The following is a 26,294-nucleotide window of genomic DNA, read 5'->3' on the forward strand; positions in this document are numbered from 1 at the left end:
AACCGAACTCACGACCTTGCGCTTGCCAGGCAGGCGCTTTGCCGCTGAGCTAAATCCCCAGCCCCCAATTGTGCCTTCTTTGTTTCACTATTCTTTGCTTGGCATCTCTTGTTTAGGCTTCAATTAAAACTCCTTCTTGAGATATTCCTTCTTCAATCTTGTACTCTAGATTACTGTCTCATGTATACATTGTCATGGAATAAGTACTTTTAATTTCAAGGTTCATCATATTCTTGATAAGATGATGCTTATGTATTTACTTTTGAAAATGCCTTTGCCTTCTCTCTATTAGGTTACTGAAGACTAGGTTATTGTCTACCTTGTTTATCTTTGTTCCCATTTCCTGAAAGGATCCTAGCACTTCATAGTTCAGTCCTAGCATAGTAGATACTCAATGAATACTTACCTAATAAATGGAAAGAGTTTCAGTTAAAAGATGAAGTCTATGATGCCCAGTGGGAATCTATCTGGATTCTTTTTTTTTTTTTTTTTTCCTTTTTGAGACAGGGTCTCGCTATGCAGTTCAGGCTGGCCTTGAGCTCACTCTGTAGCCCAGGCTGGTCTCAAACTCACAGTGATCCTCCTGCCTCAGCCTCCTGAGTGCTGGGATTACAGGCATGCTCCACCATGCCCAGTTTGTATTTATAATTTAACCTAAATAGAAAATTTGGGAGAAATCATAAAGACTTCTTTTCTCTATAGTTAAGGTGATAATCGTTTCACCACCAATTCTTTGCAATATATGTTAAAGATACACATTTCCAAATTTTTATTCCTCTTTAACAAATCTGATTCCTCGAGGAGTTACATGTTTTGTTTAGTACGAAGGAAAGGATGAGATAGGCAATGGGTAAATTCTAATTTTTGGCCATTATCTTTAGAAACTGGGCTTCTTCATTGGATGAGTGGAAGGTTTTGTGGAACATTTTATCATTGGAAGAATTAGATAGAATACCCAGGGAGGTTATCTGTGGTTTTCACACTTGCATGTAATTTGTTTTAGAGACTAACCCTACACGAATAAATTAGTAGCTCATCCTCTAAATAGTGGACCTCTGTGGGAAGATCAAAAGAACTGGCAAACAAGCCTGGCCGCGAAAGAAATCGCTGAAAAGAACAGCCTCTTCACAACTGCACAGATGTGAGTCACAGTGAGAAATGTGTGCAGAGCTTCGTCACCTGAAGATGGAACGGATTTATTTGTCTTCAGCAAGCACTGATAGATTACCCACTACGAGAAAATTTCTGCCGAGGATTCAGAAGATAAAATGGTTCCTGTACAAGGAATTTTAGGAGTGCTGGACTGGGCTACAGAATACAGTAGCTCTTTAACTCTTGCTGGTCAAACTAGAAGAAGACCTTTAAAAATTCAGTTATGCCATGGTTGATCTCAGAACATGGCACTGAAAAATGCAGCCCTTTGGCAAGTTGTGTGCTTTGAAATACATACAACTCTCCCTGTTCCTTTCCTTTGCCTTGTTTATTCTCAGAAATATGACATAGACACTAGAATTATTTTTTTTTTTTTATTTTTATTTTTTTGGTCTTTTTGAGATAGGGTCGCCCTATTCAATTCAGGCTGGACTTGAGCTCACTTTGTAGCCCAGGCTGGCCTCGAACTTGCAATGATCCTCCTGCCTCAGCCTCCCAAGTACTGGGATTACAGGTGTGCACCACCATACCTGGCATTAGAATTCTTCTTCCTCAGGGCAGGTCATAGAAAATAAGACTCACTTCAATGAAAGCTATAAAACATAGTGAGGTCGCTCTTCTATCTACCTCCCTTGAAGGCAGGCTGTAAGATCTTCATTTATGAAGGGTCCTACCTCATACCAAGAGGTAAAGAAATGCTAAACCAAGGGACCAAGCAGCATAGGAAACAATAGGCCTGGTTTAGCAGTCCCCCTCCACTTAATACTTAGACCATATCCTTTTAGTTTAATTGCATTTATACATGGTTGTCCATTCTTCATTGAACCTAAGTATAAAATCCAGTTTTTCCTGCATATTTGGGTCTTCATTTCTAAAGTCTCTTGTGTCAACTAAAACTTTGATAAAATAAATTCTTATGCTTTTCTCTTATAAATCTGTCTTCCACTGTAGGAGTGTTTGCTATGGATGTTGGGATATATGGGGAAAGGTAATATATATTTTTGTCCTTACACAACCTCCTTGGATTCTAAAATATCCACGCCACTACTAACTGGAGCAGGATACTATGTCACTAAGTTGGAAAATTATTCACTTAGTTGAATCTTTCCTCCTGTCTTGGAATATCTTAGTGCATTGAGACCAGAGGCTCACAGGTCTCCCTGGCTCAGAGGCCCTCTGTTTTTAACTTGCTTTTAATCCACAGAGACATCGAGGGTTATATATTTTCACAGTGTCTCCCAGGTTTGTGTTTGATCTTTACTACTGTGAGCATGACCCCATGTCTTTCCCTTTTGTCCATGTGTCCATCCTTGATATTCAGGCTGCTTCTCCTCTGTTTTGGTCTTTCTCCTGCCTGCTGTATTTCTGGACTCTGTGTTCCTAACCCTGCCTTTGCAAAAAACAGTGCCAGGACCAGGAGCTCCAAGGTATCAGTGGGTGGTGAGCAGTGTGGAGCTATTAGACAGAGTAACCACCGTGGCAAATACAGCTGATGAGAAATGGAGGTGATGGAGGGGTGAGAGAAAGAGACACGTAAGGGTGGGATCCAGAAAATGGGAAAGCCAAGATTAGAATTTTGAATGTAGTTTTATAGGTTATATTCATGTAAAAAAAGTGTGTGAAAGAGCTAGGAGCTTCATTCTGAATTCTCTCCATGTCTCTCTGCACAATATTTCTAGGGTTTTTTTGAGGGGGCTCAAAAGTTTTAACTCTAACCATGTAAGATATGTTAAAGGCAGTAGATAGTCTTGGTATATTGAAGACTGGCCATGTCAGTTCAGACACTTTTAGGTTATCTCATATGTGCAAGCATAGGTGTGTATTTGTATTTTGTGACAGTGTCTGTTCTTTTGGATGGCTGGATAAGGGTCAAGCTATCCAATACCATGGTGTAGCATACAAAGGTAATGGAATAGAACAGTTGCTTTCTGGAATAGGTCTTTATTATGTGACCAGTGGTCGACAATGCACACTCCTTAATTTAAGCGTGCAGAGGGTAGATTGTCACACCAACACAGTCAGCATAAAAATAGAAAAAAAAAGGATAGACAATGAATTACTCTATCTCCTGATCAAGACACTGCTGAAAGGCAGGGCTTGCGTTTAGCTTAGCATTGAGGTTGCCCTGAGCGTGTATAGTTATAGGGTATGTCATGGATTTATTACCAGTTTTAAGAGAGAGGAGAAAAATCCTTAGTAATCAAATACATCAGTAAACAAAGGAGAGTCAAATATCTTCTAAGGACAAAAATCAAGATTTTGTGGTCAAAGGTAGTGTGATAGAAAATAAAGATACTACTAATTGATTACAGAAAATGTAGCTTGGGACAGATGAACGACCCAATGCAGCACTTTATTGTATTTAAAACTTTGAAGGTGGGTAGGCAAGGTGCTAATTTCCCACTTCTAGCTGTTTTTGGTAAACTTTTCCATAATAGTGATGAGAACTAAGCAGACTGTGAGGGTGAAGGGTGAAGGAAGGATAAAAGGAGACCGCAAGAGGAGCGTAGGTTTTAGTTGAGCCCGCATTTAAGTGCCTTGCGATTCCACACACTAACTACAGCTTGCCCCGAGCTGGGATTTCACACTGAATTTTGCTCCAGATTCTTAACTTTTAATGAAGTAGTTCTCTGCTTAATATTATTTCACGTACACCTCATCTTAGGAAGTTTCCTGGCCTGCTGACAGGTGAGCAGGACTGGGATTGAGTTGTGTGACTGTCTCTGGGAAAATATTTCAATAGTACTGCTAATAGATTTTAAAATTGTGACTGACAATTTGGCAGCAATTTATTAGGAAAGAAAGGCGATGAGGGATAATCGATCATTTCCTACAAACTGAAAGTGAGAGAATCATATTGAATCATACTGAAAAAGTTCAGATGTGGATGTCCGTGGATGATTGTAACAGTCATGAAATTTTTACTTTCAGTGTATGAAATTCACCCAACCATGACCATAATGGCCACATTCAACTCGAGCAGCTTCAATCCAGGCCCCTTCATCCTACTGGGAATCCCAGGGCTGGAGCAGTTCCACATCTGGATCGGGATTCCCTTCTTTATTATCTACCTTGTGGCCCTTGCAGGCAATAGCATGCTTCTCTACCTTATTTCCGTGGATCGCAGCCTCCATGAGCCCATGTTCCTCTTCCTCTCCATGCTGGCTGCTACAGACCTCATCCTGTCTAACACATGTGTACCAAAGACATTCAGTATCTTCTGGCTGGGTCCTCAGGAGATCACATTTCCTGGCTGTCTTACCCAAATGTTTTTTCTCCACTCCAGCTTTGCCATGGATTCTGCTATACTGCTGGCCATGGCATTTGATCGCTATGTTGCTATTTGCTTCCCTCTAAGATACACCTCTATTCTCACACATCAGGTTATCATGAAGATCATGATGGGTATAATCAGCAGGAGCTTTTGTATCATCTTCCCATGTGTGTTCCTGTTAAAGCGACTACCATTCTGCAGGACACTTACCATTCCCCACACATACTGTGAGCACATAGGCATTGCCAGGCTCTCCTGCTCAGATATTTCCATCAATGTCTGGTATGGCTTTGCTGTGCCTATATTGACTGTCACCTCAGATCTGATCCTCATCGGAATCTCCTATGTTCTGATCCTCCGTGCTGTCTTTCGTCTCCCATCGAAGGCTGCCCAGCAGAAAGCTCTCAGCACGTGTGGTTGCCATGTTTGTGTCATGCTTATGTTCTACACACCAGCCATATTCTCCGTCCTTGCCCATCGTTTCGGTCATAACATCCCTCACTCTTTCCACATACTTTTTGCTAACCTTTACGTGTCCATCCCTCCAGCAACCAATCCAATCATCTACGGGGTGAAGACCAAGCAGATTCGCGATAAAATCAAACTACTCTTTTTCCCTACAGGGATGACAAGAGGCTGAGGGCTTGGGAAGGAAAACAGGTAGTAGTTTTGGTTTTGGAGTACTTCTCATTTTTTTTTTTTTAAGAGTAGGAAAATTTATTGGAGAAAAGAAATGGGGAATAAGAATAGCTCCTGAGCTGAGGGTGGTGGCACATGCTGTAATCCCTGCACTTGGGAGGCTGATGCAGGAGGATCATTGTGAGTTCGAGACCAGCCTGGGCTACAAAGTGAGCTGAAGGCCAGCCTGAACTGCATAGCAAGACTCTGTCTCAAAAAGACAGAAAACAAAAAAAAAGCTCCTGAGAGGCAGGAGGGGTCCTGAACAGGTTGCTACCAAGCTTACCTCTCAAGGGAAATTTTATAGAACAAAATCATGAGGTGAGTTAAAATGATGATCAACCAATAAGATTGTGATACAGGGGAAATACACTCCCAACCTGAAAGATATCTGATACAATTTTTTGTTCTCTAAAACTGAAGAATGAATTTTAGGAACAACAGAGATTAAGAGCAGAATATGTTTATTGGAGAAAAGAAAGTTTCTGTCCAAGAGAGGGACAGAAGGGGTCCTGAGTGGATTGCCCACTTCTCATTTTTTAAAAGTGACAATTTCCATAATGTTAGCATAAATTTACATAAAATCCTAGAAATCTACTATGGTTTATTGAAAGCGGTGAGAAAAGATGAGCAGGTAGGTTTCAGGAGAAGCAATAAAAAGCTGAAGAAGACATGTTTGCATGGAAAGCTAGATCAGAGGGAGGTTACATCTCGTTTTCAGGTAAGATATGTGGGACAGGGTATTTCTTGACTATATCATATTGATAGATTATTCTTTTTTTATTTTAAAAATAAAAGGAGGAAAACATTGACAGACAGACAACCTTTTACAAAATAGCAAAAGAACAGTACAGACAATACAGAGTTACAAACAAAGTGTAGGAAATTAATAATGCTTCTTGTATTACATATTGATTAGATTATTCTTATAAATGAAATAAAAGTGGTGAGTAAAACCCTCAGAACTGGGTTAATAAAAGTGGTGAGTAAAACCCTCAGAAAACCTTCTATGGAATATTCTACATAAAAACTTGGTAGGAATAACAGTGAATGTTTATACTTTTTAAAGAATTCTTTTCAGGAAATTAATTTTCTAAGATAGTGGGTCTCAAACTTATAGTGGGCATCAGAATGACTTGGAGAACTTCCTTTGTTTTTGGTGGTATGCTTGCCAGGCAGGCGCTGTGTTGCTGAGCTGTTTCCCTGGCCCAGAACTCACTTAAAGTGCAAAACTCCAGGCTCTGTCATACAAGAGTGGACCTCTGCATCCTTTAAGGATATTCTAAGTGACTGTGATGCCTAAGAAGTCTTGGATGCCTTCAAAGTTATGGTCCTTTGAAAAACCCATAGACGTGTTTCTTTGGGTAATTTTCCAGGTCTAAAAGAGGTTTATGTCTCCTTTATTGCCTTCTTGACTAACATTATTCATTCACACTAAAACTTTTCACTTTTAAATCTCATATCATCATAATACATTATCCAGTTCCCCTCTACTTGTGGTATTTATCTCTTGAGCCAGGGTCACTTCTCCTTCTTCAAAAAGTTTTGGCTCTTGGCATATTGTTGTTTTCTCCAAAAAACAGAAGAAAATAAAGTAAAAAACTCAACTGTTGTTATAATTCTTAGTGATTTTCATGTGCACATTGCAGGCTCTTTAATAACTTGATATGTTATTGTATTTTACCAAGATGGTCAAATATGTCTTCCATCTTCTGTGCTACAACCTTCTCCCCATTTCTGTCTTAACAGTTAGAGTTTAATCCTTCTTTTCTTGAGTCTGGAAAGAGATTAGCAATTCCAACACAAAAAAATTCCAGTAGAAGTGACATTCTGTGGCTTCTGAGAGTAGGTTGTAGAAATCTCTTCAGTGTCGTCTTGGGTCTCTTAAAATGTTTGATCATTGTAGGCTCCCTTTAGATTCTCGGTACCACGCTGTGAGCATCCGAAGCAATATGGAGAAACTGTTTCTAAAAATTCAAGTGAGTGTCCCCAATGGAGATCACGGCCAACAACTGCCAGCTATATCAGTAAGCCATCGGGCACAACCAGTCTAATTAAAATTTCTGAGACTTACGGCAGAAATAGGGAAAAATTTCCGTATCTAATGTGCTGGTGCATCTGGCCAAGGAGATTGTGAGGTACAGTTCTAAAAGTACAAGTGTTATTTTTGTACCACATTGATGAAGCACAGATAAGGAAATGTGACAAAAGTGAAATTAGTCCGTGTTTCAGAAGAATTTAAAAACTGGGATGAGGGAAAAGAGAAAAGAAAGGGGAAATTATGTTTATGTGTATACACAGGATAGCTAACATAGTCATACTACTGACTTCTATCGCTTTACTGAAAGGAGCAGTTAATGACTACTTGTTTGATCAATCTTGCATGTCTCTATTTGTTTTTCTGAGAAACCACTTTGAAGATATCAATGTATAATACAACCACCATTCTTAATTTCGTACCACTTCGTCTGTAATTCAGTATTGCGTGTATTGTTCTTATGCTATTTTGTAAATGGATGTCTATTTATTAATGTTTTCCTTCTTATATTTTAAAAATAAATTTAAAAATAAAAAAAGAAATATGAGATGCAGAAAAATTTAGAGTACGTACAAATAAGTATTGGTTAGGTTCGAAGAAAAATGGTCTCCCTCAACCCCAGGATCTCAAAATGGTAAAAGACTTCTCAAGTTTAAACAAATGGCCTCAGCATGGTGCATCATTGCTACAGTGAGGTTGTAAGAATATTCTTTGTTAAGGACAGAGAATGCACTTTATTTATTTATTTATTTAAGGATGCACTTTATTTATTTATTTACTTTTGTCTGTTTGAGACAGGGTCTTGCTATGCAGTTCAGACTGGTCTTGAGCTCACTTTGTAGCCCAGGCTAGTCTCAAAATCATAACGATCCTCCTGCCTCAGCCTCCAGAGTGCCAGGATTACAGGCATGCCCCACCACGCCTGGCCTTCAGGATGCACTTTATAAACTTTTCCAACTAGGCAAAGAGGCTGCTAGGAATCTCAAGAATATTTTTCCCTAACACCATTACTCTCAACCAAAAATAAGGCAATGGACTTTCTAGGAGGAAGTATGACTTTTGTCTAATGGAATAAATCCTCAGTTTTTAAATAGAAAATTTAGTATTTGTTCATTTTTATTGGTACATGTTTGCAGTACATAATGATTAGATTCATCATGGGAGTTGGAACATGTACATAACACATACTGATTCCTTTTTATACTCTTCCCTTCCCCTCACTCCCCCACCCTCTATCCTTTTTGGTCCCTTCTCAAATATATATATATATATTTATGAAAGCCACAAGTCCCCTTTTAAATCTCATTTCCCTCCTTCCCCTCCTCCTTTCCTCTATTCAGTTTTTTCTTTCTTTCTTTCTTTCTTTTCTTTTTTTTTTTTTTTTTAGGTCTTTTTGAGACAAGGCCTCGCTATGCAGTTCAGACTGGCCTTGAGCTCACTTTGTAAACCAGGCTGGTCTTGAACTCACAATGATCTTCCTGCCTCAGCCTTCCCGAGTGCTGGGATTACAGATGTGTGCCACTGTACCCAGCTCCAGAACTTATTCTCGTGCTATAACTGTAACACAGTACTCACCAATCAACCTTTCCCTTTTCTCCTTTCCCCTTAGTCTCTCACTCACTAAGAGTAACTACTCTACTCTGGATTTATGAGACCTGTGCTTTGAATTAATCCCATAGTGGACATGAGAATGAGGGGTTGGTAAACATATTGTGGCTGTAGGAGGAGATATGTAATATTATGGCCAGAAAATGGAATGTTGCAAATTTTATTTTCTGAGAATAACCAGAACGATATCTTGCAACCCATCGACTTTCCTGTGATATCACTTGCCACTCGTTCAAAAGCGCAGATCTAATTCCTCTCTTTTTACTCTGGACTGGCCTTAGCAATTTCCTTGAAAAATAGCAGTGGCCTGTGGTGATATTTGAGGCACTGTTACAGGAAACCTTCCAGATTCGCATTGCTGTGTTCACACATTTACTTCCTTGATACTTTCTAGTACACAGGCACCCTACTGTGATGTCCCAAGTGACAGAGAGGTCGTGTGATTGACAGTCCTGGCTAAGTTTTTATTTAACAGCCGGTACCCACTACATTGCCTCTGGCCAAGCTTAGAGGTGACTGCAATTCCATCACAACCTGACTGTAGCTCCTGACAGCCCAACTGAGAAATGTTCAACTGATTTCAGTACATCTACAGAGTCATAAAAAATGATACTAAGTTGCTCTGAAACCATTATGTTTTGGGGTACTTGTATACAATAATAGATAACTGGGATAAATTTGATTCTCAACACTCTGACGTTCCCTTCAGATCTCTTGACGGCCCTGCAGATACCGTGGCCATACCTCAAGAGTCTGTATTTACACAAATACATGTGTAAATTATTAATACTCTAAATTCTAGGCATTTCATGCCTGGCTCATCACCCTAAGCTCCCTTTCTCTCAAATCCCAATTCAAAGTTTTTGAACTTTAAGGCATGAATAATAAATTCATTTTACTGCCTTATCACGTATTCCTTTTCTTTATTTCTTCACTCTTCACCCTGGCAACATTAATGTTATGGTCCATTCTTAGAATTAATCTTTATCATAAGATCTCTCTCCCTCCCTCTCTCTCTCATTTTCACCTTCCCCAGGACACACTTCACTGTGTTTTTTGACAATAGTAACACAGCAGTCATAACTGAATCCAGCTCTGCACTACTGTTTGCGGCATGGGTCCAGCAATTCTTTTCTTACTGTTGAAGGGTTAACTTCCCCTCCCTGTTGGGTTTTTCTTTATCAGAGTAAACACTTTATTTCTCTCAAGTTAAAATTCTTTCTTGACTCCAGTTCCACTTCAGCTGTTACCCACAAGTCTGTGCTCTCTTTGCATTACAACTCCTTCAAAGAGGTAGCTCTGTCTACTGTTTCTAATTCTTCTCATTTTCACGTCAACTCCCTTCTGCCCAAAGCTCATATTGTCACTGTGTGATTTTGTTTTATTTTAATGTATTTATTATTTGTCTTTTTGAGATAGGATCTCACTATGTGCTATGCAGTTCAGGTGGGCCTTGAGCTCACTTTGTAGCCCAGGCTGGCCTCAAACTCTCAATGATCCTCCTGCATCAGCCTCCCAAGTGCTGGGATTAAAGGTGTGTGCCACCACAGAACTTGGCGTGATTTTGATTTAATCAAGGACAACAACCATTACAAATGTAAAAGCAGTAGTCCTAATCCTTTTATTCTTTTATCAATTAGTAACATTTTGTATAGTTTTATGTACATCTCCACCTTTTTAAATGATGCTCTTCACTTGGCCTGGGTATGTTTTCTCCTGCCTTACTTGTCTCTTTCACTGGTTCTGTTTTTATCATGTAAACTCTAGACTAGAGTTTCCATCTTTGATCGACTGGCCTCAAATTTGTGATCTTCTGCCTCAGGCTCCCAAGTAACCAATATTACTATATCCCATTACACTAGGATCTTTAGCTCTTTCTATACATTCACTTTTTTTTTTTAAATCTCATTTAATCTCTTTTTCTTTTTCTTCTTTTTTTTTTTTATTTCTCCCTTAACTTACGTATGTTTATTGGGCTAATTCCTGGTCTTGTCTTAATTACACCAGATGACAAACTACTTAAACAGTGTGACTGCTAGTTTTGAGTCATCCCAGAATCTATGAAACAGTATGATATATTTTCGGTTGTTATTATGCAAATCAGGAGTTAGGAGGAAAGGCCTCCTGTTTTGTAACAGGGTCTTGTTATGCAGTTCAGGCTGGCCTTGAGCTCATTTTGTAGCCCAGGCTGGTCTCAAACTTGCAACAGTCCTCCTGCCTCAGCCTCCCAAGTGCTGGGATTACACGCGTGCCCCGCTATGCCTGGCCTCACTTAATCTCATAACTCTAAAATTTTTTTTATTTTAAAAATAGAAGAACAAAAATGTATTAACAAACACACATACATTTACAAAATGACACAAAAATGATACAAGCAATACTGAATTTCGGACAAGGTGATAGGAAATTAACAATGGTTGTTGTATTACATGTTGATATCTTCAAAGTGGTTACTCAGGAAAACAAATATAAACATGTAAGATTGATCAAAGAATTAAACATTAACTATTCCTTTCAATAAAGCGGTAGAAGTCAGTAGTACAACTATGTTAGCTATCCTGTATACACATATAAACATAATTTTTCCTTCTTGCTTTTCTCTTTTCCCTCTTCCCAGTCGCTCTTTACTTTCAGGCAGTTTCCTTTCATTTCACAATATCTATCGTACCTCCTAATTTTTACTCACTCTTTCAGGTTCTTATACTAGTGAGATAATATGTTGTTTACATAGCTCTAAAATATTGTCATTATGATGATGACTAATGAATGTATAAACACAATGTGGGCCCTTCCTCCTCACTCCTGATTTGCATAATAACAACTGAAAATATATCATATCACTTCACAGATTCTGGGATGACTCAAAACTAGCAGTAACACTGTCTAAGTAGTTTGTCATCTGGTGTAATTAAGGCAAGACCAGGAATTAGCCCAATAAACACACATAAGTTTAGGGAGAAATTAAGAATCCAGGTCAATGTCAACCTTGAAGAAGTCAGGTTAAGCACAGTCATTCTTTTCTGGAGAACAACTGATCTGTGATACTAGGTTGGACAACAAAGGAAACTGGGAAAATTCCAACCCACTTTATATTCCTGGAAATCTTTTCCCTACTCCACCCACTTACTTGAATTGCTTTCTCCAGCAGTCTGGCCAAACTTGCTTATATTTTTTGTCCAAACACTGAGCAGTGATTAGTCCCTTGGTACAAGGCCCTGGTGACTTCTTTCCTATCTTAAAAAAAAAAAAAAAGTTCAGCCTTTGAAAGATCCTGCCATGACTGGCATGCCTCCCCAGAGATTGCCTCTGCAAATTCATTTCTTTGTAGCTTCTGGGATCGTGAGCCGAGCATAGCCTCTCTGGATTAAAAAGTCTTTACATGATGGAGATAAATAGGTCCAGACCTCAGACCCAGGAGCTATGCTACTTGTGCTGGATCAAGTCTTCTGTGCTGCTGGCTCCCTGGGATGGGGTGAGTGCCAGATGGGTGAAGTGAACAGAAAATCAGGTTGAGGACACCTCTTTTGAGCCAGGAAGGGAGCTAGGGAAAGACTGGGAGAAACGACGATCACTCAGAGATGCCCATGTTTTGGGATGCTCTAGAGATCACTTCAGTTAAATCCCTGAGTCCATTACAGAAATGACGGCTCCCCGAATCCCTCAGATATTTGTATTCCCTATGCATATGAACCTTTATCGCAGTAAATCCTCCTTGCTTTGCACCTGAATGAGTCCTGCTGCCCTTTGAGCTTTTAGTCTCTGGCTGTTCTCCTTGCACGTCAGATAAACCAGGTGGATGTCTAGCAGGAGCCTTTCTTAAAACAGTGAGGTCAACATTTATTTTCTCTCTTTGAAATAAGCTCCAGTTTGTGTGTTTGAGGTGCACAGCAGGACGACGTGAGATACGTACAGGTAGTAAATGGTTGCTGGAGAAGCACACGACAGCTGCCTCTTGCTCTCACTTATATTAGTCAGGTAAGGGAGAAGCTATATACATGTCTTAGTGAGTAACTTTTTTAAAAAAGTAAGTTTATTGGTACAATTTGGATCTACATAACAATCACATTCATCACAGGGAATCTGTACCTGCACACGATATAGCTTGATTCCTCCTTTTTCCCAATCCCATGCCCTCCCTTCAATTCCACTTTCTCACCTTATTTACAAAGCTTTGTTTCCCTTTTAGCCTTCTTTTCTATTTGTTTTCTTTTCGCTTTCTTCCTTTCCCCCTCACCCCTCCCCCGTTCTCCTTTCCTTTTGAACAACTTCTTCCTGTCTCACAGTATCTGTTATGCATTTTCGTTCTTATTTATACTTTCAGTTTCTCACACCAGAGAGACACTAGCGAGTGACTTTGTTCCTGAGCGTTTGGAGCTTCTCAGTGGCCCTGGAAAGGCTAGAGAGCAGCATGCTCATCTGGTTTTCTGCTCCCCATTTCTGAGCACAACTGATTCCTTCCAGATTTTTCTTCATGTAGATAATCCTAGAATTTCATGTGCATAAACTTCATTTTTTTATTTTAAAGGCATTCATGAGCTAGTTTACCTTTTTATGTTGTGTTCAACATATAGTAATATGTATTTTCTACTTATGGCACACTTCAATTTGGATTAGACACATTGAAATTTTTCATTCATTTCATTATATATTTCAATATATTCATAATATATTTAGAGAGGGCATAAGAAGCTGGTATCATGCTCACAGCTCATCTGATGATGATAGATTGTGTTTCCTTCCCCAGCATATATATTTCTTTTATTTTAAAGATAGAAGAATGAAAACATATTACCAAACACACAGACATAAACAAAACAACATAAAAACAATACAAGAAATACAGAATTTCAGACAAGGTGATAGGAAGTTAACAATGGTTGTATTACAGATTGTTATCTTCAAATTGGTTACTCAGATAAACAAATACAGGTATGTAAAATTGATCAAACACTTAAATGTGAACTGTTCCTTTCAATAAAGCAATAAAAATTAATAGTAAAATAACCTTGCCAACAAGGGGAAGCAAAAAAAAATTTTTTCCCTTCTTTCTTTCTTTTCTCTTTTCCCTCATCCCAATTGTTCTATCTTTTTGAGCAATTTCTTTTCCTTTCACAATATCTATCATACCTTTTAAATTTTATGCACTCTTTCAGGTTCTTACGCTAGGGAGACAATATGATGTTTACACATATGAGTCTGATTTATTTCGCTTGTGAGTATGGTCTCTAGTTGCATCCATTTACCGATAAAAACCTCTAGTTTTTTAATAGCTGAGTAATATTCAATTATATAAAAATATCACATCTTTTTTACCCATTCCTCAGTTAGTGGGCATTTGGGTTGTTTCCAAGATTTAGCTATGACAAATTGAACTGCTGTGAACATTGGTGCACATATGGCTGTGGTATGATGTTTTCAGTTCTTCTGGAAAAACACCCAAAAGGGAAATAGCTGGGTTGAATGAGACGTCTAATCCTAGTTTACTGAGGAATCTCCAGACTGATCTCCATAATGGCTGCACCAGTCTACACTCCCACCAACAGTGGAGAAGAGTTCCTTTTTCCCCTGCAGCCCCTCCAGCATTTATTTGTTGATTTCTTGATGATAGCCATTCTTTCTGGGGTGAGATAGAATCTCCGTGTTGTTTTAATTCTCATTCATATGCATAAACTTTAGAGACCCACCAAGCTACGAATCCTTGTGGGAAATCCCCAGGTGTTGGTTTTTTTGCAGGGCAAAAATCAGGTCACTGCTTCATTCAATAGTCTAAGAAAAGTTCCTTTACCAAAAGTGAGATAATCACTCCTTCATCTTTACTCTGCTCTTAGTGGCAGTACAGAACACACTTGTTACTTTTGGATCGAAGGAACCCAAATGCCATAATAGTTCCTTGACCCCAAGAGAAATTAGTGAGAAGACTCCACTGACATTGGCAGTTTTATGCTACTGGCAACTTTAGGGAGCTGTCCCATTTCATTTCCTGAGAGTTCACCTAACCCACTTAGTGAGGACTCAGCTAGCTCGAAAGAGAGTCCTTGATACAGGAAGGAGTGAAACTGTGTTGCCTCAGCCTGGATTACTGATTGAAAAAGCCAATATATCTTTCAATTTGAGATTTTCAAATGAAATTTCCTCTTTTTTAGAGCTGCATATATAGTTCAATGGACTTAGAGATTTCAAAATCATGAGAAATAACTGTATTATAGCTGGTATGCATTAAATTGTAAGACTATGTTATATTGCTATTTTTTGCATAAATTTCTCAGCAATTCATAAAACTCTATAAAGCTATGCTATCAAACTGAGGGCTGAAGGGATACAAAAATAATAAAGAGAATATGGTCAGCATGTAACTGCATACAGCCATACTTTGACCCCTGGAAGTCTAAATTTAGGTCCTGATATCTTATTTTTCAGATGGGACTTCAGAAGGAGAGCTTCATAAGGCTAACAATACTGGGGGTAAATATCTACATGAGATGTTTGAAACAATTGACCCAGATTTGGAGTCTAAATTTCATTTCTCCCAGGAAGCTTTCTCTGAGTAGAAACTGACCCATGTAAGTCTTCTTGATCACATAATCAGTAGTGTTTAATGCATACAATAGAGATTACTTGATTAATTATGTATTCTTATTAAATGGTATGCTTAACATATCATCGAGCATGTGTGTTCTTACTCATCAATGTATGTGAAGCAACTAGAATAATTCGTACCTAAGAGACTGACAGTAAAATTTTTTTGACAAAGAAATGAAATGAAGCAGCCCAAGAAATAATATTATATATTTATAAGTTTGGAAGCCTAAGAAATTGAAGAAAATAACATTTATCGTGGGTTGTGATTAGAGACTTTGGCTCAATGGAAAGAAACACTCTCTGACTCAGGGCCTGAAGTTGAGAATGGCTGCAGAGAGAAACATAAGTGTCCCAGCAGCAGAGATACACAAGCAATTGCCAGGTGATCTGGTTTTTCAGGATATCTTTATCTGGGAGTCAAACAACATAATCTTTTTGAGACAGGGTCTCACTACGCAGTTCAGGCTGGCCTTGAGCTCACTTTGTAGCCCAAGCTGGTCTCGAACTTGCAAGGATCCTCCTGCCTCAGCCTCCCAAGTGCTGGGATTACAGGAATGCACCACCATGCCCAGCTTAACATAAAATTACTGAATCACAAATACTTAGTAACTTATTTCTCAATTACATAACAAAATTATATATTGATCTATCTGTTGCTTTAGAAGAGGAGTCCTTATCAGGATAGAAGCCAAAACATTTATACTTTTCCAAGATAGGCTCTGAAATGTTTATAATCACTTTCTTTTTGGAGGTTGTAATTGAATTCTTGAATTTTAAAGAGTACACACAACACAGAAAATTTGCAGTAATTTTTTTCAATAGTAAACTTTCTTGTTGTGGATTTAAAATATAAACAATACTGATTTCATTAGTAATTAAAATTTGTAATAAACTGCTATTATCTATATACTTTACAGTAACAGTACAATTATAGTAGTAAATGAGAAATGTACATTGAAATTAATAACAAACAAAATTCATAATACAGTATTAGTTACTCTTTTAATGATACAGTTTCAGGTGAGCAGAGATTTAAAGGGTTGTTATTCTTTGTAGAATGCTTTGATCCTATCTTTGTTTCCTCCACATTCTAAAATTCTTTCTAGGGAAGAAGGACTGGATGATCTAAATGTTGATGTCTCTTCTAAAAGACAAGACTCTTTGATGCCCAAAGACCTGACTTCCATGAGATAAAAATGTTAAGTCTAACTCTGCTTACGGGGATCTCCCAAGGCAAGATGGCTCCAGAATTCTTTTCTCCTTTCCCACTGGCATAATCTCAAACCCAGGAAGGCACTCCAGAAACCCCTAATTTGGCTTACCTGTAAGCCCAATCTTTGTGATTCTTCTTCCCAGCACATACTTCATCTCCTTGGAGACTTTAGGAAGTACACACCTTGTGGTTTCTGGACTGACTGGCTGTAAAGTATGAGTCTGAAGTATCTGTCATTTTATTTTTCTTTATTTGTTTAATAATAACGGATTTATTTATTACTATTATTTTTTGGTACCAGAAATCAAACTCAAGACCTTGTGCTAGCCAGGCAGGTACTGTGCTGCTGAGCTATATCCCCAGCCTATGTCCATCCTTTTATAAAGCTGTAAAGCAAAATAAGACAGGGCTGGGGATATAGCTCAGTGGTATAAGTGCTTGCCTGGCAAACCTGAGGTCATGAGTTTGAGTGCCATACCAAAAAGAAAAAGCAAAATAAGGCACAGATGTCTTATAATCAAGCTAATGGCTGTGTTTAATCAAGAAAACAGGCAGATATGTATTATATACATTATACGAAGCATTATATTATTGTATCTATTAATACTATACATGTTATATTGTATTAAACAAGAGGATTATGTATACTGAAAAAACATGGTAGAAATCATAGCTCTAGCAAGGAAAGAACTTGTAGGTTTAATACGAACAGTTACTAATATCCATCTATACAAAATATCCACTTTCCTCACTATAGTCATTCACCTAAATCTTAAAACTTCAGTTATTGAGTTCAATCATCCATTAGTAATTTATTAAACATTATTTGTCAGCCTAGTGTATATAAGGCATAAAGAGTGGGCAGAGAGAAAAATAAGACTCAGAAATTTCACAGCATGGTAAAGAGAGATATATGCACATAATTATTAAACAGTTGTACATTTCCAAAGGGAGGCGTGTTAAAGATGTATGGTTCTCTTTCCCTAGGAAAAGTTATTATAGTAATACCTTATAGCTGAGTATGTGTTCACCTGACTTTTTTTTTTAACCTGACTTTTGATGACTATTGGCAGGTGGCCAGGTAACTAAATGGAAACAATCATTCTGTGCAAAAAAACCTTCCTGTGCAAAAAGCATACTGGTGCAAGAAAGTGTGTTCCAGGGATTTCAAAACAATAGGAATGGTTGAAGCCAGAAGTATATGGTGCAAGTGATGATAAGCAACGCTAGATAAATAGGAAAAAGCTCACTGAAGAGCATTGCATCCTGACCTTTGTTCTAGATCTCCCTGGGAAACAGAGTACATATCCAATTTAGGTAATTTGAAGAGAAACCAAGAGATATCATTGGTAGGGCAATCACAGCTGTTTGTGAAGTTCCCTAGGTAACTGATTGGACCAAAAGAAGATACAGTTACCATACGAAATCACAACCAGAAAGACTGTTCAGGCAGGAGAAAGGGAGCTTGCAAAACCCTGCTCAAAAGCTGTTGCAGAAACAATCTCCTTATCTAACTTTTCTTCTCTCCAGCCTTGTGTCGGTTGTTTCCTACTGCTAAGTCTGACTGACAGTGAGAAGGTGAAGATTCCAGAACATAATAGCAAGGAGTGGAGGGTGGATCACAGCTGGCAAATGCAGGACAGGCTGTAGAGCATATACTGGGAAGAGTTAATATTTGCGTTGCAGTTGATTGGGGATATTCATGTTAAAATATTTGGGCAGTGATGCGGAGGCTTCCCTGGCAGATGGAAACATGGAAGTGAAATAAACACCACTGGTTACAAAATCACTTCATAATCTAAGCCAAAAAGGCAGAAGGGAGGAATTTGAGTAGAAATGCTGGGACTAAAAGAGACAAGACGTCAAATGGATGTTTAGGAGAAATCAATGGCATTTAGGATGACATCGTTTCATTTTCTAATCACTTGTAGGAAGATAAAGGCAGTTTTCTGCTTCGCTATGCTCTCTGCGTCTGTCTCCAATGACACCACATTCCACCCTTCCACGTTTATTTTACTTGGAATTCCTGGGATGCAAGAGCAGCACATTTGGATCGCCATTCCCTTCTGCTCCATGTACATCCTTGCTCTGGTTGGCAATGGGACCATCCTTTACATCATCGTGACTGACAGAGCTCTGCACAAGCCGATGTACCTTTTCCTGTGCCTGCTTTCCTTTACTGACCTGGTGCTCTGTTCAACAACGCTGCCCAAAATGCTAGCAATCTTCTGGCTCAGGTCCCACGTAATATCCTACCATGGCTGCCTCACCCAGATGTTCTTCGTTCATGCAGTTTTTGCCACAGAGTCAGCTGTTCTGCTGGCCATGGCTTTTGACCGCTATGTGGCTATCTGCCGCCCGCTTCATTATACCTCTATCCTCAATGCCACCGTGATCGGGAAAATTGGTCTGGCATGTGTGATTCGTGGGCTTCTCTTTGTTTTTCCCTTTGTTATCCTCATTGAGCGCTTACCTTTCTGCGGACACCGTGTAATCCCCCACACTTACTGTGAGCACATGGGCATAGCCAAGCTGGCCTGCGCCAGCATCAACCCCAACACCGTTTATGGCCTTACAGTAGCACTTTCAGTCACTGGCATGGACGTGGTCCTCATTGCCACTTCTTACATTATGATTCTCCAAGCCGTGCTGCGATTGCCCTCCAAAGATGCCCAGTTCAAAGCATTTAGCACCTGTGGAGCCCACATTTGTGTGATTCTTGTCTTCTATATTCCTGCCTTCTTTTCATTTTTCACCCACCGCTTTGGCCACCGAGTATCCCCTCGGGTGCACATTGTACTTGCAAATCTCTATCTACTTGTGCCCCCTGTCCTCAACCCTCTGGTCTATGGCATTAATACTAAACGGATCCGCCAGAGAATATGTGAGTTTTCTATGGGGAGGAGGTAACCATACTCTCTACTTGCCCAAAGAGCTAACAGGAAAAGCTATCATCAATCTTTTCTCTTCTTCAGCACCTGTTATCTCCAGACTAGTGGTTGCTGCCTCTACTAATCCCAGCAAACAAGTATCACGTATTATCTGATATTTTGGAGTGTTTAATGCAGTTCAGCCATCTCTATTTGCTAAACGACAGCTTATTTCCCATAAAGTTATGATGGGACCTGTTATCGGACCTGTGCATCTTGAATCTTCCTAGGGAAAGATTAGAAGGCAATATTAAAAGAGCAAGCCAGAGAGGATGAACTCCATGTACAGAATTTGCATATGTTAGAGTTAGGAAAGAAATTTTTATAAAAGAGCTATTTACTTACCATTTCAAGGAACTGAGGGTACCTGTACTCGTTAGTTAATTAATTAATAATTGTCAGCACTTTCCGAGACCAATAGTACCTTCAGTGAGCATGTCAGCCGTAGGCTAGATATAGCTGTGAGAACTCAGGTCCTTTGGCCCTGGCATTAGGTTTGAAATGGATGTGAATGATTGCTTGGTGGTTCATGGTGAGAAGTCTGGAGCACATTATCACATGGAGAAGCCACAGTACAGGTTTCTGAAAGAACTGCTTCAAAAGATGTCCTGTACAGCTAGCATACTCACCTCGTGATTGATGACCATAGCATTCTTACTCACTTTCTCAGCGTGAAGAGTATAACATACCAATTATGCTGAGGACCACTGTGGAGTTATTCTAACAGTTTGCTCACCTCAGTTAGTTAGGAGGCCTTTGAGTATCTGAGAATTTCCAGGACACATTTTCCTGAAAATTCCAAGCAGGCTTATAAGGTGATAAGAATCCTCTAAATTTTGTACAAGAATAAAAGAAATTTATTACAGAAGCATTAAAGTGTATGAAATGAAAAAGAAAATAAATAAAAAATTATATGACAATGGCTATGCAGTGGTAATTAAAACTCCAGACTTGGTGCATTGAACAAATGCAATACAGATATCTCAGAGATGTAATGCTGAACCAAAATCAAAATGCAAAAGATGATATAATACAACTTATACAAGCTTAAATTATACTCTCTCTTAGAACATATCATTTAGAATCCATGTATGTAATAATAGTATAAAAACATACATTGCTTTGGGAAAGATGGAAGTGATTTCTGAAAGAGTGCAAATACCACATGCGAAGGGAACAAAGAAGGCTTTCTGTCTTTGTTAAGAAAGACAGAAAGATTTGTTAAGAAATATTTTATTTCTTAATGTTAACTCTATATTCCTGGATTGTGCTCTACTTTCTTTATAAATTTTGTTTCAACAAAATAGATTAAATAAAAGTTAGCTAGACTTGGTATGAAAATATGATAAATGATATGAGAAATATATAAATGTATTTATTGTTCATATTATCTATACAATTTTTCCATTTTACAATATTATCTTTTTAATATACCATATGCATATATAAATGGGCATTTGTGTCGATGCAATTCCTTTCAAATAATCTGCCTACTCATGCACCACAACCTCACTGTTTAATGTGTAATAGTTTTATAACCTATCGTTTTTAGCAGGTCAATCACTCCTTTGTCATAGGTTTATCCTTAGGTACTTGTTCTTTCTATTGCATTTAATTATAATTTTTTTGCATTTAATTATAATTTTGTCAAGAATCTATCCACATGAATCATTCATATGTGTTTGAATTTCCACTGAATTTTATAAATTCATTTAAATAGGAATAACTGCACATGGTTGGGTTTTGAACTTCTACATATACAGGAAAAAAACTGAGTAAAAGCTAATGAGGTATGAGATATTTTTAGTTTATTTTTAAATGAATTTAATTATTTGCTAACTTATCCCTTCATTTGTATTGCAAGTATTGTATTTATTCATTACTTACTATATGCCTACTCCATTCTAAACATGACAGAAGTGATTGTAACACAAGATTTGGGGAAATAGCAGGCTCTGTGAAAGAGGAGGACCAAAGGAAAGTTTATTGTTATTATCACCTGTCAGGACCACCGTGGAACCAAGAGGAAAGATGGGGCAGAATTCAGGATTTCTTTTTTTTTTTCAGGTACCAGGAATCGAACTCATGACCTTGCGCTTGCCAGGCAGGCACTCTGCCCTTGAGCTAAATCCCCAGCCCCTCAGAATTCAGGATTTCTGAACATTGTTAGAGGCATGAATTTTTTTTTTTTGTTTGTTTGTTTTCTGGTACCAGGAATCAAACTCACGACTTTGCGCTTGCCAGGCAGGCGCTGTGCCACTGAGCTAAATCCCCAGCCCCAAGGCATGAATTTCTGCAGCAGAAAGCTGTGTATGTGTTGTGAGTTTGTGTCTATATTTAATGGTATCCGCACTTGTCTACTTATGGACATTTCCACTGGTGTATTATTTTCCTGAGCCATTTAATTTGCTGTTCATTTTTCTCTGCTCTTGCTTCCCTCTTACCAAACTCTCACTAAAGTCTTTCTATAGGGCCTGGCTATAGGCAGAATTTATACCACATCAGGAATTAGAATCTGGCTCTCAGAGTCGTATTTCTGTTGAGCTTTTCACTGTTTGTGATTTCGGTTGGTCCTCTGCATTTTGCAGTGGTCTTGGTAAAGTGCTTCAAAGTTTTTGAATACATTTGCTTCCTCCGAACTTACATAAAAAACTATCTGCCCAAAACTGGACCTAGAAAGGGGGTGGGAGACCTGGAACAAAAGAGCTATGAGAATAGAGAGTGAGGGATGAGACTCCAGAGAGCATGAAAGGCAAAGCCACCAACTGGGGCAAAGGTTGTGGAGGGAAAGACAGAAAGAGGCTAGGGGCTGCTATTATTATCATTGTCACCACTATTATTTTGTTAGGATGCTCATGGGCAAGGGTAGTAACTCTGATTCTGTCTTGGGCATGATTATTCCAGAAGTAAGCGTGTGATAAGAGGCATACATATTCATATGGTGACAACTGTGAAACAAGCCCGTGTCCATCATCTTACAGAATTTAACCCATTGTTCCACCTCTGGGTCAAGAGAAGCTACAATTTACCCATTCAAAAAAAATGTTGGATGCTACACACTATTATTAACTTTTTGTTTGCACTTTGGCATTTTTATTTTAGATTCCACTTATAGGGTCATACCACATAATACTTTTCTTTCTGTTCTTGGCTTATTTCACTTAGCAGAGTGTCCCCCAAGTCCAAATGCAATGATCACCTCCTATTTTAAGGCTGACATATTCCTGTCTCTCTCTGGCTTTCTCTGTCGCTGTCTCTCTCTGCCTCTCCCTTCCCCTCTTTCTCGGTGTTTCTTTATTTGTCTGTCGAATCGGCTTTAAATTTACCCTCTCTTTTCCAAGCTCCTCCAAAACTAGCAAAGACTGAACACTCCCAGATTCTCTAAGATCACTTAGCCTCATCTCCTGGGAGTCCAGGCGCCCTCCAGGGTCAATTGTACACATAATGGTAGCAGTAACTTGTGTATGTGGTGCACAGTAGCAAAGAGCTAATCTCAAAACCCTGGGGGACATTCCCTTGGTTACTTAAAGAGCTAGGTGATGGATCCTGAGTGCCACAAAGCAAGGAATGAAGAGATGCTGGGCCATGAGTGCAGTCATCCATGGGGATGCCTCCTGAAATATACACACACACATATGTACCCCCCCACCGAGCACGTCCGAAGCAGGTGTCTGGGACCAGCCGCCCTCTCTCTCACTGCCTCACATTCAGGTGAGTGGTTCTCCATGAGGGTGGGCTTCAGATTCACATTCCAGCAGGCTGTTCTCCGAGCTACAGCTTTGCAGGGCCCCACTGCCCACTTCGCTCTTCATCACCGTGGCAAAGCTCTCGTCAAAAAGGGTTCACTCTGTCCTATCCCATATCTGCTAAAAATGTGTATTCCGCACCTTTTGGATGTAAGACTTTATTATAAACTTTGACGTTACCTTACTTTCTTTTTGTATTTCTGACCATTTTTGTTTTGCATACTTCAAGTTATATTTTTTTAGTGGAAACACATCTATTTTAAATATATAAATGTGTTAAGATCTCATTTTATTAAAGAAACAATTAGTCTTTATTTGTTTTGTTTTGTTTTTTGTCTTTTTGAGACAGGGTCTCACTCTGCAGTTCAGGCTGGCCTTGAGTTCACTTTGTAGCCCAGGCTGTTCTCAAACTCACAATGATCCTCCTGTCTCAGCCTCCCAAGTGCTGGGATTACAGGTGTGTGCCACTATGCCCGGCCAATAATTAGTCTTTAATAAAAACATTGTAAAATATATTCTCATAGATATTGGTGGTGTTATATTACATTATTACTACTGTCATATTACAATATACTGCTGTACCATATATATAATTACGACTTCAGAATCATTTTTGTGTATCTTAATATTCCAATCTTTGTCTTCCAGGTTGAAACTGTTGAAAATTTCAAATGAAGCTCAGGCAGTTTCTTCTTCTCCCCTAGGGTGCCACCATGACCACTTGCAATGCCACCGGCCGCCCATCTTTCTTCATTCTGCAAGGCATCCCCGGGATGGAAGACAAACACAGATGGATCTCGATCCCCTTCTCCTCCCTTTACTTCATCACCGTGCTGGGGAACTGCACCATCCTCTTCACCATCTCCGCAGAGCGCTCCCTGCACAAGCCCATGTTCCTCCTCCTCTGCATGCTGGCCCTCACGGACCTGGGCATGTCCACGACCACCATTCCCAAGGCGCTGTGCATCTTCTGGTTTGGCCAGAGCAAGATCAGCTATGAAGGCTGTCTGGTCCAGTTGTTCTTCATTCATTCCATTTCTGCCATGCAGTCAGCTGTCCTGACCACCATGGCCTTTGACCGCTACGTGGCCATCTGCAAGCCCTTGCGCTACGCCACCATCCTTTCCAATAGCCGCATTGGGCTCATTGGCCTCGTGAGTTTGGTGAGAGCCATCCTCTTTATTCTCCCCATGCCCATCCTCCTCCAGCATAAGCCCTTTCATGCCAGTCGTGCCATCCAAACCACCTATTGCGAGCACATGGCTGTAGTGAAGATGGTATGCGTGGACACCACAATCAACCGCACGTACGGGCTGGTGGTGGCTTTTCTGGTTGTTGCGATGGACATCTCAGCTATTGCTTCATCTTATGTGCTAATCCTCCAGGCTATAACACGCCTCTCTTCGAAGGAAGCCCACCACAAAGCCGTCAGCACCTGCACCACACACATCTGTGTCATGCTGATCTCTTACACTCCCTCCCTTTTCTCTTTTCTTACTCACCGCTTTGGCCGAGCCATTCCACCCCACGTCCACACGATTCTTGGCAACCTCTACTTTCTTGTACCTCCCATGCTCAATCCCATTATTTATGGAGTGAAGACAAAAGAATTTCGGAACAAAGTGATCAAATATGTTTCCTGGATGAAGGCGCTGGTAACCATTTCCCACGGTCAGAAACTTGCTTGATGATCCAGCAACTGTGACGAGGAAGAAGATAAGTGTATGCGGTTTGGGGGAAATTTGTCTTGTGGTAGAAATACATCATGCTGATGGGTTAGGTACCAAATATTTTTTTGGACAGAGAAGCTAACACATGAGAACTTCTTGGTCTCAGTAATTCCGAGGCAAGGCAGTTATCTTCCATGAAATAAAATAAAGGCACTTGTTCTCTATATCTTCTTAAGCAAATTATTCATGATAATGTACCTAAATGTACTTTGAACAGCACACACTGACCTCACCTAAGATGGGGCGGAATGGTCCCATACAGAAAGAGGAAGAAAGAACGTAAGGGCAAACAATAACTTGACCATCACCAGGATGTAGGAGAACACCACTGACTTTGCCAAGGCAAGGCCAAGGTGCATGTAGCTATGGGTGTGTATCTGTATTTGTGTGTTCAAAGGCAGAGTGAAAGGTGGAAAAGATTGTTTCTAGGCACTGAGATGGGACAGGGAAATTTCAAAATTTAATTTAGAGTCATGTATTATTACTCCCACAGCCGAAGCCTTATAAATGAACAGCAGGATTTGCTGCTTCCTTATGAACCCAAAGACTATGGGAAACCATGTCCAATTTCCAAAGACACTTCAGAGGAAAAAGGAAGAACGGTAAGCTCTTAGGTGTAGAAATTTGACACACAAAATTCACACTTGTGAAAATTGGAGTCAACTCTTCTGCTGGTCTGAATCCTAGCGTCTGAGAAGACTCTCCTGTTTGAGTTTCTTTTGAACATTTTTTGGTTTATTTGTGCATGTTTGCAGTTCATGTGGTTCACAGTCACCTTGCGGAATGCTTAAACGTACATACTACAGCATGTTTCTTTTCTGTATGTGTTCTGCACCCCCCAGTCCCCAGCCCACTTTTCATTCCTGTTGATATTATTTGTCTTAGCTCATGTTACGGCGCATAATGCTTACATTAACTGGGGTTACTAGGTTTCTGTATATGGCATATCTTTATTTTCCTTATTGCCCCTTCCCCTCCTCCTCACACCTCATTCTTGTTCCTTGGCTCACCTAACACCCTCCTGTTAAGAGGCGACTATGAGAATGTTTTGCTTAGGGTCATAGCTGTAAAAATCAGTTTTGTACTGGAAATTTTTTTTTTTTTGGTTTTTCTCCGGTACCGGGAACCGAACTCACGACCTTGCGCTTGCCAGGCAGGTGCTTTTGCCGCTGAGCTAAATCCCCAGCCCCTTGTACTGGAAATTATTGTGAAATAATTTGTGTAAAGATTGTTAACATATGCAGCACTAGAGAGGCTGAGGCAGGAAAATTGTTGTGAATTTGAGGCCGGCTTGGGTTACATAGTGATTTCAAAGCCAGCCTGGCCAGGTGTGGTGGGTGTGGTGG

At 39.5% G+C, this 26,294-nt stretch overlaps 3 protein-coding genes across 3 annotated transcripts; all 3 read left to right on the plus strand.

Annotated features, from left to right (window-relative positions):
• The first annotated feature begins 4,103 nt into the window (after positions 1-4,103).
• Positions 4,104-5,066, plus strand: LOC102010358 (olfactory receptor 52H1-like). Its single transcript, XM_005380101.1, has one exon. It carries the CDS (start codon positions 4,104-4,106, stop codon positions 5,064-5,066), a length of 963 nt encoding a protein of 320 aa, XP_005380158.1.
• Positions 5,067-18,451: 13,385 nt separating this feature from the next.
• Positions 18,452-19,452, plus strand: LOC102010688 (olfactory receptor 52D1-like). Its single transcript, XM_005380102.1, has one exon. It carries the CDS (start codon positions 18,502-18,504, stop codon positions 19,450-19,452), a length of 951 nt encoding a protein of 316 aa, XP_005380159.1. The 5' UTR covers positions 18,452-18,501.
• Positions 19,453-22,957: 3,505 nt separating this feature from the next.
• Positions 22,958-25,081, plus strand: LOC102010989 (putative olfactory receptor 52P1). Its single transcript, XM_005380103.2, has 2 exons — positions 22,958-23,183; positions 23,923-25,081. Exon 2 carries the CDS (start codon positions 23,932-23,934, stop codon positions 24,904-24,906), a length of 975 nt encoding a protein of 324 aa, XP_005380160.1. The 5' UTR covers positions 22,958-23,183; positions 23,923-23,931; the 3' UTR covers positions 24,907-25,081.
• Positions 25,082-26,294: the final 1,213 nt, after the last annotated feature.

The sequence above is a fragment of the Chinchilla lanigera genome, unplaced genomic scaffold (assembly GCF_000276665.1).
Source record: "Chinchilla lanigera isolate Chin_1 unplaced genomic scaffold, ChiLan1.0 scaffold00013, whole genome shotgun sequence".
NCBI classification, from domain to species: domain Eukaryota; kingdom Metazoa; phylum Chordata; class Mammalia; order Rodentia; family Chinchillidae; genus Chinchilla; species Chinchilla lanigera.

What these genes read in the sequence shown, in the direction of transcription:
- LOC102010358 (XM_005380101.1), top strand. Translation starts at nt 4,104, where the DNA reads ATGACCATAATGGCCACATTCAACTCGAGCAGCTTCAATCCAGGCCCC.
- LOC102010688 (XM_005380102.1), top strand. Translation starts at nt 18,502, where the DNA reads ATGCTCTCTGCGTCTGTCTCCAATGACACCACATTCCACCCTTCCACG.
- LOC102010989 (XM_005380103.2), top strand. Translation starts at nt 23,932, where the DNA reads ATGACCACTTGCAATGCCACCGGCCGCCCATCTTTCTTCATTCTGCAA.